The sequence below is a fragment of the Gavia stellata genome, chromosome 27 (assembly GCF_030936135.1).
Source record: "Gavia stellata isolate bGavSte3 chromosome 27, bGavSte3.hap2, whole genome shotgun sequence".
Taxonomy (NCBI): domain Eukaryota; kingdom Metazoa; phylum Chordata; class Aves; order Gaviiformes; family Gaviidae; genus Gavia; species Gavia stellata.
In genome coordinates this window covers 6,862,622-6,874,594 of record NC_082620.1, presented here as the reverse complement: position 1 = coordinate 6,874,594, position 11,973 = coordinate 6,862,622, and the positions used below count along the sequence as shown (strand labels likewise).

Genomic DNA, 11,973 nt, shown 5'->3' with positions numbered 1-11,973 from the left:
GAGGTATGTCATGGGCAGGATCTGTGGGGAAAAGATGAGAAATACCTCTGCTGGAGCATAAACCCTACAAAGTTAAATATATGGGAGTAGCAGGCTTGGACAGGCCCTGGGTTCCCACAGGCCCATGTCACTGGGACACTCCAGAACAGTGTCAAATGGCTGAAAAGGATGTGGAGTTTGGGCCTCTCCAGCAGGACAGGCCATACAGACCAACACAGTCAATGGTATTTCAGCAAGGGGGTCCTTTAATACAGTGGCATCTGCCTTATTTAAACCATTGTTTTCTGACGCACTTTAAAAACATGAAATCAAAAAGGCAGACTGAGGCATTACCCCCTCCCTTGCACCAATGGACACATTTCTCTCAACACATGATTCCACCAAACATTTGCCCAAAAGACCCTGCCAGCTTTTTCTCCCATGCCCACTTCCCCCACACATGCTGGTCTGAAGCCTGCAGACTTCTCACACTGGTGTTCCTTTGGGGAAAGGCAGGAGTGGGTTTCTGCCAGTCCCTTTGCTTGCTTCAGCACCCTCCGTTTTCAGCCACTCCATCTTCTGTTTGTGTTGCTGCACAGCATCAGCTACGCGGCCATCGATCATGGCCTCTGTAAGAACACCGTCCTCTGATGCGTAAGCTGCAGCCTGGAGAGGCAAAGGCAGAAGAAACATAAGTTAGTGATGGCAATTCCTAGGATCAGTGAAGATCTGAGACTGGTCCCTCTCTTTTGTTTTCTTCTGCATGCACGTTTGCCCCCACACTACCCAGCACAACATCCAGTCTTGTTCTCAGTCAGTGGTGGTACCCAGAGCAATCTGGCATATCGCCATCAGAAAGGTCTTCCTTGATGCAGCTGTACCAGGGACTGAAATACATCAACTGCCCAAGCACAGAGAAACAGTCACATCTACACTAAAGTCTTTGTCTCTGAGCTACTAACAAGCACCTTTGCCTACCTGCCTCTGGATTTCCTGGGAGGCAAGATCTTTGCATTTGGAAGAGAGAAGGCCACAGGTTCATAATGCTGAACACAGCCAGTATGGTTAGGCTGCAGTCACGCTTGGCTTGTTTAAATTTCCTCTCCTGCTTTAGAAGCACTGCACATATGAAGCCAATAAGGTAAAGAGTAATAGGTGCATACGGTAACTGAATGACTCCATCCAAGACAACAGAAAATGCTTTAAACACTTACACAGGAGAACTAATATCAATGCTAGGGTGAATATGGGCAATGTGGCACCTCTAAAATGATGTCTGATGTGCACCAATCTTGCTTTCCTCATGCATTCTCCAAGGAATCTCCCCTGCATCACTTCTGTGCTGTGCCAGCTCCCACCCTACACTCATCTGCCCACAGGACCTTCCCTTTTCTCCCTGCTCCATTCACATTCCAACTCCTGTCTCTCCAGTTCTACTTGGTAAATTAATGCTTGGTCCTGCTACTTCAATAGGCAGTACAGATTTGATCATAGTGCCTTGCAGAAAGGGCTGAAAACCACTGACATCCTTGCCAAACAGCCCACAATATTTCCAGTGGCAGCTTAGGGGAAACAGGACTGCGTGCCGTTTCTCTTCAGCTGCAGCAGGAGGATTATCACTTTTGTCCAAACATGCAGGACAGCTAGGACTCCACTGATGGGCATTTTGCAGATGACAACACAAGCAGCCGCACCCTCCAAGGAAGGGAAGGGTGCTTACGCTGTTAGCTGTACCCATCTCCAAGGTAACAAAGCAACTCCAAGTTACAGATTTCTAAATCTGGTTACTCCCTATGCAAGTGCTCCTGCAAGCGACTCAGTACTGTGGTTCCTTGTACAGCTATGCTAGCGAGGGAGCTTGACACTAATCAGGGTGGGACCCCCTCCAGCTTCTCACCTGCGTTTTCCCTGCCCCAAATAGCCCCAACCTTCTGCCCACATGTGTCTCCTTCCACAGAGCTATCACATCATGGATCATCCCATGCCAACCCTTCTGTCTGCAGGGTGCTCCCCAAGATCCCAGTTAGGAATATAAACTTTGGCTTTCATGACAGGCTGAAGTGTGCTTCTGAGGTATCACATACAGGCTCCATAAATCATTAATGGTGCAAAACATCAGTTATACCAAGCAACGAGGTTTACTGCAAAAGCACCACAGCAAGAAATTACAGCTTGACCATTCTATGCACCCACTGTCCAATGATGTAGATGGGAGAGAAGACAAACCCCAGAGTAAGCTGTCGCACTGGTCAGCAGCATCACAGTACTGACTAGCCCAGTACAGTAGATTATACCTGCCTATTAGATTACTGCTACCTCACTGCAGGAGGAATAATTATTTCAAGAAATGAGCAAAAGGTTAGCCAAGTTGGTTTTCAGCCTCCTCTAGCCTGCTTTCCAGCCCTTACTTGGTAGCCCTTGTCAGGGAACTGGGTAGGTCACAAGCGGTCTCACTGCACAAAGCACGTGTAACCATAGAGCTGGCAGGCGCTGGTTTTTACTGCAAGAAGCATCAAAACAGATCCTTCTCTGTGCAAAACCTTTGTAATCCTTCCTTAAGGCAGAAGTGACAAGTTAGGCTAATGCTCATACTTCAAGTTAGGAATAAACACTGGCCGCAGGCAAGGAGTGCAGAGAAATAGGTCTGCAAACACAGAATTCACTTTGCATAAAGGCACTTGTCTTCTGTATTCAACAGCAGAGCAGGAGGCATCCTGAACACAATGAGGCAGCTCCTTCCCAGGAACACCAGAAGAGCACTGTTTGCATGACCTGTCTGCTGCCACAAGTATATATACAACACGGATCACAACATGACCTGTCTTCTCTCACCCCTGTGAAAGGGGCATGGTGCAAAGGTTCTGTTCAGTTGAAGTATCCTCTCTGACTCACCCCCATAACCCACCCACCCCCCTTCTTATTTTTATTTTTTTTCAGGACATGACTGGGGACTTAAAGCTAAAAGGAGCCAGCACCCTTTTGTCAATGCAGCCCTCCAGCCAGGAGCATTTGGTGGTTTAAAATGGAGTGAGTGCTTTCCTGGGATATGCGTTATGTGAAGAGAGAGGATGCCTTCCCTTCCTCTCTGCCACTGCATAGACCATAAATTCAACTGTGGAAACTCCTGCAAAGCTGTGCAGTTCACGCTCTGTTGATTTTCTCAATGACTTTCTATTTATAGAAAGCCTCAGGCCCTAGCTGTCAAGAAAGCAAATGGGAGAAGCAGCTGCCCCTTTTGGGAGTAGCTTGCACACACACAAAAATGGTGCTGAGCTTCATTTATATTCATACCTCTGCCTTCTGCATGGACAAATTTTAACCCATTTTCTCCAGTGCAAATATTCATGTTTTATAACTCAAACCCAATTATGAAATAATCTGAAAACAAAGTATTTGGGGGGAAGTAGAGGGATGGAGCACAGATGACAAGTCCAGCCTAGATGACCTAATGTTTCATTTCAGCCAAGAACCACAGTTTATTTAAAACTTGGCCAAACTAATCTGTATCCTTTGAATCACATTTATAATGAAAACAGCCTGCTCAAAAAACCCCAAAACACAAGCACCCCCCCCCACTTACTTAAAATGTCCTTCAGCTCAGACCACTATAGAAACATTCTGCTCGTAACTTGGTCAGGCAGGTGATATTTTTTGTTGTTATTTTTAAAATATAAACAAGGTCCAGGGAGGAAAAAGGCATTTATGCCAGTGGCACAAGAAGCAAGGAAATGACAAGAAGCTCACTTCTGTCGTTAACACTGGGACATAAAACTCCTGGGCATTCTCCTGAAGCGTTGCCAAAACAGTTTTCCAGAGATTATGGCTTGGAATAGTGAAAGGTTGCTTTTTTGACATTTTATCTAAAGCGTATCAATGGGTTTCAGTACAGGGTGCAGAACTAGAAAGTCCGCACATTACTATAAACAGATCTGAAGGGAATTTTTAAAGTGTGTAAATGCATCTAATCCATGCTATATTCATAAAGGATTAGATATGGGGAATGGAAAAGCACAAGGACAAAAGGGAATGCTCAGTCTTCTGCAGAAGAGATTAAATGGATTTCTAGCACGCAGACTATTAGCTGTGCCAGACAGCAATATTTTTCCCCAGCACTAGAGGTTACACCCTCTGCTTTTCTGCACCTTATTTTTTCTGTTTGCTAAATTCAGGACAAACTGAGCCAGACTGAAACAACAGCGAACTAGAACTTCATGTGAATGACAGCCAATCAATTTCAAGCCCAGTTGATAGTAGAATTAAGCCTATGAAAGCTGCAGCTATTGCTCAGGCTTCTAGTTTAACTAAGATGGTTTGTTAAAAGCAATATTGGCAGAGCACTCCAAAAACATCTTCACGGGAAATGACTGCGAGGCCAGGGGACAGCAGAGTGGCCATACGCTGCTGTTCTAGGTTGCTCTCGGTAAGAGCTGACAGCTATGATGGTTTCTCCTCCTCCTGCTTCAGAACTTCACTTTTCCCCAAACCATCTCTGAGGTTCAGTTCTGGCCATGAGAGACGACCCCAGGCAAGATAAGTAGAGGTGATGAGGATTCCCAGCATCTCAAAACTCCATCAAGTCCATAACAAATACCTTCCTGTGCTCCCTGTCCATTTCCTCTAGCACTTCTGCAGATTCAGGAATGGAAGCAGGAGTAGCAATGCAGATTCCTCACTGCCTTTCCTAGTACTACCTGTGCTTCATGGGTGATTTGATTACGTTTCATCACGCAGAGGTTAGGACTAGAATTGCGAGCAACAAGGCTTCTATCAGCTTGAGGCAGTAGGACAGACCCTGTGGAACAGAGCAACACTTCACCATAGATTAAGCCTGCCACTCTGCTCCCTCGGCATTTGTCTCTGTTGTCCAGATACTGGTTGAAGTTTTGTTCCAGGACACGTCTACAGAGGTGTAATGCATACAGACAGCAACACTGCAAATGACTGTTGGAAGAATAAACTAATTAAGAAAATAATTCACCTCAGCTTTGTATATGTAAGTGACAGGCATGTTGCAATTAAGCCTACACTTTGAGGATTAGCTCCAAGTCACATCAGGGCACTATGCAAAATAGCTGAAAACAAAAGGCAAACAAAATGCTCCCATCCAGCTCTGTCCTCCAGCATTCACAACCAGCAGTTTTCACTAGTGCTTTGTGCTGTAATCTTCCCCAGAATGGGTCAACTGAATTTATTTATTAAACAGGAGACTGTAGGCATATTGCATTTCAGCAGCTACTGTGATGAGCCTATCTAGAAAAGTGTTGGAAGCTTAAATGTGTCGAGACGTAGTTGTTTCAAGTCTGCTTTGAGGACTTCTGAAGAGCACTAGGCTCAGGCCATCTGCTGTTTACCAGCTCTGTAAGGTGTTAGTAAGATCAGAAACAGAACTGTTAAGAGAGATACCTTGTTTTTTCCCTTTTCTTGGCTCTTCCTGCCCTTCATCTTCCTAACTTGTACATCATCTCAAACTCTTCCTGCCTGTGTTCTTAACTTGACATAATGCTTTGGGTGGAGAGAAGGGAAAAAAAGCAACTGCAAGCAGGGAACTGAGTAGGAAGTCCAGACGTTCACCTTAACTAGAGTCACAGAAGAGGCTCCCTAAATCCTCAGGTTAAGCCCTTTTGTAGCTTCCTTACAGCTCCGCGCATCCAAGGCGGACAAAATGGTAGCTTGCAAAGTGATTAAAATTCAAGCGTGTGTTCATAAAGGTGCTGCTCACATCAGGTTATTTCCCACATCAGCTATCTTTGGCGTACAGCATCTTGAATCAAAAATGCAGTCACACAGGAGTTTAAAAGACCAAGAGTTCAAAAGTTAACAGTCCTAACTGCAGTATATAGCCACCTTACAGCTGTTGCATCCAGCTGAGGGAAGTCTGATAAGAATTTTCTTCAGCCAGTTATGCTGGTTCACACAGCCCCTACCTACCCTGATCCACCCCCTCAGATGTGCCAGGACAACAGTGTAGCTATGCAGTTACCTTGTCTTGCCAAGCTATTTTTAATTCTGATCAGCTCCCTGACCCACTTCAGAGTACAGCCATACAAAGAGGTGTACCAGCGCAACGGAAAGGATAGCAGAAAGGCAGGAATATCAGGCAGGACTAACGCTGCCAGAAATGCTTGTCAAACTGCAGCCTTCATCCTTCCCTGATAGGAGAGAGCATTGCATCAGCTACAAAGCTACCTATAACAAGCTATCTGTTAGTGCTGACCCAGGCCCCAAAATACCAATACCATTCAAGAGATCAGCTTGGGTTAAGAGTACTTAAAACACCTGCTTACAGGGAGGCTTTTAACTGCAGCTACCGAAGTGCCATACCATTAATACTTTACATAGGCAAAACCAAAGGCAGGCGTTAACCAGTCTCACCACAGTCAAAAGCCAGTGGGCCAAACCTGGCCTAAATGCAGCCTTCTGTAAAGCTCTAGTCAAGCTCCAGTCAGTTACAGCTCCAAATTCCTTGACCCAATGACTGAAAACCAACCCTACAGTAGCACTTAGGATCAACAGCTCTGGCAGGCAGCTCCCAGGGCAGTGTTCAAAAAAGGTATCTTACCCCTTTTCAGATGCCCTCACAAACCTGCTAGTAGACTGTATCCATCCAGTCATCTCCTGAGGAAAGAAGTCCACGTGTCTAGCCACTAGCTGCAAAAAGCCTACGCTATTTTAACACTGACCCATGAGACATCACACTCCCTTTCTTGATCAACAAGGGATAAGATACGAAGTCTCTTGTTCCAGAACACCAACAACTTTGCTTTTGACACAGATGAAGCTTCTTGGAGCTTCTACATCAAAACAATTAATATCTTTTTTCCCAGACTCTCCTGCACTTTTTTTTTTTAAAGCCCTTAGACTGTTTTATGACAGTAGAGAAGAACACAACCTCCTGCTGCAATTTTACATAGAACCTTGTTAATAGTTCTGGTGCTACGAGGTATGTTCTAAAAAGTGATCAGGGCAACAACACTAAGGATTTTGTCACCCCCCACCTTCCCTTCCTTCAAGATCACTTAAAGGATAAATGATAAAAGCTGAGGTCGTTCCCAGGGAAACTCAAACAGACAAGCTAGGAGATAAGGGGTGATAAAAAGCAAGGCTGATAAAAAGCGAAGGAGCATTTATCACAACTTTTTACTACAGGAAATGGCTGGCAGCAAAGCCTTTCACATACATGGGTAAGGGGGTTCTCTTCTAAATTAAGAGAAATAAAGAAATTCTACAACAATTAGCAGTCTGCTTTCTCTCCCACATCACTGTCACTCAGTTTAAAGATAAACACCCTAGGTCTTTATCCCGGGTTTCAAAATCAGAAGTCCACAAAAAGCATAGCTGTACTTGGAAAAAGTGAAGCCACGATCTACTGGCTCTGTGAAAGGCAGAATGGCTCAAGATTATGGTCTTTCCTTCAACCTGTCAGCTCTCCAGAATGCTGAATGCTCCAGAACCCATGCTAACGGCAGTCCACCTAACACTCATCAACACGCACTACCTTTCTCTGGATCTCAGAATACTTGTCAAGCATCTTGCTAAGCTTCTTGACTGAACTGGTAATAATACTAATCTGGTATGTTTTCAAGCAATTAGAGAACAGAAACAACTTAAAAATAAAGCAAGCTTTATATGTATTTGCAGATGACAGCACACATTTTGAAATATGTTTCAATAATACAAAATTCACATGGTAAAATTAACCAGCTGTGTGCTAACATGCAAAGAATAAAATAAGGACTAACTGCACTCAAATGCCTCCTTTGGAGCTCAGCTCATGACTACTGCAGTTAAATGGATTAGAAAGGATAAACACTTTCTGTAACTTAAAAGGTAGAAAAACAGTAGGAGGAGGAATAAAATGCACAAACTTGTAAAATGTTTGTGAACTGCTAAACCAAATTAAAAAAAAAACAAACAACTTTCTTCTTACAATGCCTGAAAGGAAGCTGACATTAGTAAGTTACATGACATACAATTGGGAGCATACTCCTTAAACTGATATTACTAGGTTAGTTTGTAAAAATACACAGTCCAGTAAGAAACTGGCAGCTGTGACAAAACAGCCTGATTAAAAAAAGTGCTTAAGGTTGTTGAGCATGTGAACAATTGCACTCAAACTGATTGCATTTGTTATTTCTATATAGGTACCATGCACATAGAAGTACCTAGTCTTTTCAGCTCCGTTTTCCAGTTAGTTTTGTTCCTTCAATTACTCAAGTTGCACTAGAAATGTGTTTAGAACAAAGTAGGACAGAAGGATGTTTTAGTGTCCTAATGCTGTCATACTTGTGGGCAATAGCATTAGGCATCTCTTCTACTGAGCTTCTTGAGCTGGAACATGAGTAATGGCCAGCATGATTTCCCCAAACCCACTCCTAACTCACTTGCTTTACTTAAATTCAGTAAGGGATTTCCCATTAGTGATTGTAAAAACTGTTCCTATTTAATGAGATGAGGAATTATGCTGATATTCTGACACCCACCCCAGAGCTAGCAGCATTCTAATACTACCGTATGGACATAATGAAACTTCCAAAGTGAGACAAGATTTGAGACTCCAACATCAAACACTCAAACCTTCCAGAAAGGGAAAACAAACCAAGGCGGCCAGTAATAAAAGCCCTACTTACCTGCCATGCCACAGCAAGCTGAGAGATCTCTCGGCCAGACATGCCCTCTGTCAACCTGGCAATCTCCGAGCACTTTTTCCCATAGTCAAACTGGGCCAGCTTCAAACGTCTAAAAAGCAGAAGAACAAGGACTAGTTTACATGTACCCTCATGACAGGACAGGAGTGTGAGGGAGTCAGAAGTAGGCTTTCCAAAAAGCAACACTTAAAATGATATCAAAGATCAGATCAATCCCTGTAGAAAGATCCAGCTTAAGTACAATAGCTGTTCTCCTGGGCCCAGAAAGCCCGATTTTGTGGCACAGAGAAATGTGTGTACCTGGATTAAGACCAAAAAAGTGCAAGACTGCACAGCACAGAAGGAAACAAGTCACTTGGTCTGATTTGTCTCTGTTAAGCCAAGCAAAGACAAGTGCTTGGACATGAGGAGTTCCAACAGTGTTCCTACTGCACTGGAGGCAATAATGCAAGTAACTGGTCTCCTAAACTTTAAAGGCACAACAAACCATGGCATGAAATTCTAAGATGGCATCTCATCCTGTAAACAGAATAGCAAGAGGCATCTCTCCAACTCTTATCTGTACTACTTGTTTAAAATGGGTTTATAGATAGCGTGACAGAATACACAGAAAAGGAGATGAAGAAAAACAATAAAAGAAAGAGAATCCTATAGGGTGCGAGAGTTTTGCAGGGATACTCACTGTTTACCCTCTGTGGCTGGCTTCAAGACATGCCTATCAAAATACATTCTCACAAGCCGCTCCCGTTCTTCTAGCTGGGGCAGATCAAAGTTCACCATTTCATCTATCCGGTCATTGATAGCCCAATCAAATTGCTCAGGCTGGTTGCTTGCTAAAACAAGCATAAACCTGGAAGTATGAAACAAGAGAGGAAAGACTGAAAAACCCATAAAAATAAAAATCAATGAACCAGCCTGAACATTGGGAACTGCCATGGCCAGTATCAAAGACATTTCATCACCTGACATGTCTGAAGATTCCTTAGAAACAGCTTTGTAACAGCATCTCAAGCGACATACTAAAATGCAGTGCAGTTTAAGCAATTTAGAACTGAAATGCGTTTAACTCAGTACTTAGCCTGCCAATATCAGCCTTCCCCAGTCTGTCCTTGCCATAGAAGCCTAATTTATTTATCACTTTCCCCACAGTCTCCCTCAAGTTAGGAATATCACAAACATTAGCAAGTGTATAATCTCCCAGAGACCCCTAAGTCTGAAGCCTTGGAACAAGGCTGGACAACATGGAGACATGTTATCTGGCACATACACATCTCCAGTTCAAATCCCAGTTTGGGGAACTGACTTCAAGCTGCTAACTGCACAGCACCCTAGAATCATGAGGGGCTGTCTTAGTCCTGCTCTGAAGGTGTGAATGGCTGCCAAACTGGAAGCCTACAGCACTACTGAAACCTCAGCCAGCTCAAGGAGCTGCAGAGCACTGAACGGACTCATCCTGGCCTAAGAATAAGGGAGTGTACCACTGCTTGCTCTGTGTATGGGAAGGTCATTCTTCAGCAGCTGATAGAAGTTGACTTGTTTCCTTCAAGCAAGTCTGACAACACATTCCTGCTACCAAGTCTAATGCGTGCAGAAAGAGAGGCATTCACAATGGGTACCAGAAAACAAAGGTCGTTTGTTTTACCAAGCTTTGCTCCATGGTACAGATGTACCAGCTTCCAGGTCCTGCTCTCTCCTGCTGCATTTTGAAGCCAGAAGCCCTTTCTTTTGCTTTGTAATGATGCTTCTTCCCCATGCCAATTCTGCTTTAATGCTTTAATTGATGTTGCCAGCTTAATAGTGCATTTTAATTTGAAATGGGCTTTTAACCACAGCTATTGGAATATTGACGTTCTTGCAGTCTATTTAAATCCTAGTCTACAGCAGGCTGTGTTCTTTGCTGTCATTTCTGAAGATACCTTTGCTGACCCAAGAGCCACACAGGCATGAAACTGTTCCTTTTCCACCAACAAGGACTGCCCCAAAACACCTGCAGAAACACAGCTTGGATAAAAGGATTGATACGTGACCCGATATTCAAACCTTGCTCATTTCTGTTGTGAAAATAATACAAATGAGCAAAAGCAAGAGATGCAGGCACAGTCAGCTATTCAGCAAGAAGATGCAAAAAGTTCTTTGGGAAGTTCAAGCCAGCAATTCACAATACTTAGTTACGTCGGTGACGATTCACTGGTAAAGTAACAGTACTCCTCAGGGTCTCACTGAAACAGCTTTACACGCACTATTAGACTTATTCAAGTGAATTCCCATTCATTGATACAGGACTCCTTATTGCCCAAAGCAGCAATAAGGCTGTTCAGAAGTAAAAAGCAGTGTATGAATCACAAGGACATGTTCAGACTCCTAGAATGGCTCACAGTTTAAATTCAGGTTGAATTCAACATCTTACAAAATGACAGCCCAACTGTTTTGAGTAGAGGCATAGCACCCACCAGCACCAAACAAGGACGCTCAGAGCTCTGCTAAGGCAATCTGACATCAGGAGAAAGAACCATCCCCTTACCACCCCCTGCCAGTCACTGGCTTGCAGTGCAATTATAAATCTGGTCAAAAAGACAGCTTTGCTGGATCTACAGCAATTAGACATTACAAGTCTGGAAAGGACTATTTCCAAGAAAAAGGGGGGAACTACCTACAGCTAAAACATATATGCTATTATTCTTAAAAGTTCTGCAGTTCCATCTAAACATCTTGATCATCTTTTCAGGTACAGGGCAAAAGACATTTCTAGAGATCACCTAGGCGCTCAGGGTATGTACAGTTTTCACTTTCGAAAACTGTATTTCTATCTTAAGCACCATTTGCTCTGGGTCCTGCAGAACATATGTATTTTGCCAATATATAGTTATTATGTTTATTCTTGCAAACAGCAAGTACAACATCATTTAATAATAATTATAGTCAACTCAGCATTTATAGAGCAATTCTATGTACCATTGCAGAAGAGACTCACTATCCTCCCAAAGAGAAAACTAAGGATCTTGCAAGGTTCAGGCAGGCTCAACACCTTGCTTTCTAGCAATCTACTCATTTTGGAAAGGCACACCTTCTAAGGCACCTCACTGTGACAGAGAAGGGTACAGAGAAGCTACATACAAGCAACTATCAGTCAGAGCTGCATTGGTTTTAACAAGATCAAGAGAGACCCCAAGGACAGAAAATGCCCTGCTGTTGTGCTGAAACAATGACCTAGAATATTTATTTCAATGTCATGAGGTTACTATGACAGGCGTTTCATGACAACCTTACTAATGGAGCATCATTTCTCACCACTGGGAAACTCACCTTCCCACATACAGACAGAGACAACTTTCCTTGTTGGCTCAATTTT

General features: G+C 43.5%; 1 protein-coding gene across 1 annotated transcript in view; it reads right to left on the bottom strand.

Moving 5' to 3' along the window:
- Positions 1–249: 249 nt before the first annotated feature.
- ATAD3A (ATPase family AAA domain containing 3A) overlaps positions 250–11,973 on the bottom strand; it is a 30,126-nt gene continuing 18,402 nt past the window's right edge. The window contains exons 14-16 of the mRNA XM_059829942.1: positions 9,307–9,474; positions 8,607–8,715; positions 250–645 (exon numbers count right to left, since the gene is read on the bottom strand). Coding sequence (XP_059685925.1) covers positions 466–645; positions 8,607–8,715; positions 9,307–9,474 — 457 coding nt within the window. The 3' untranslated portion in view covers positions 250–465. The remainder of the gene's footprint in view (positions 646–8,606; positions 8,716–9,306; positions 9,475–11,973) is intronic.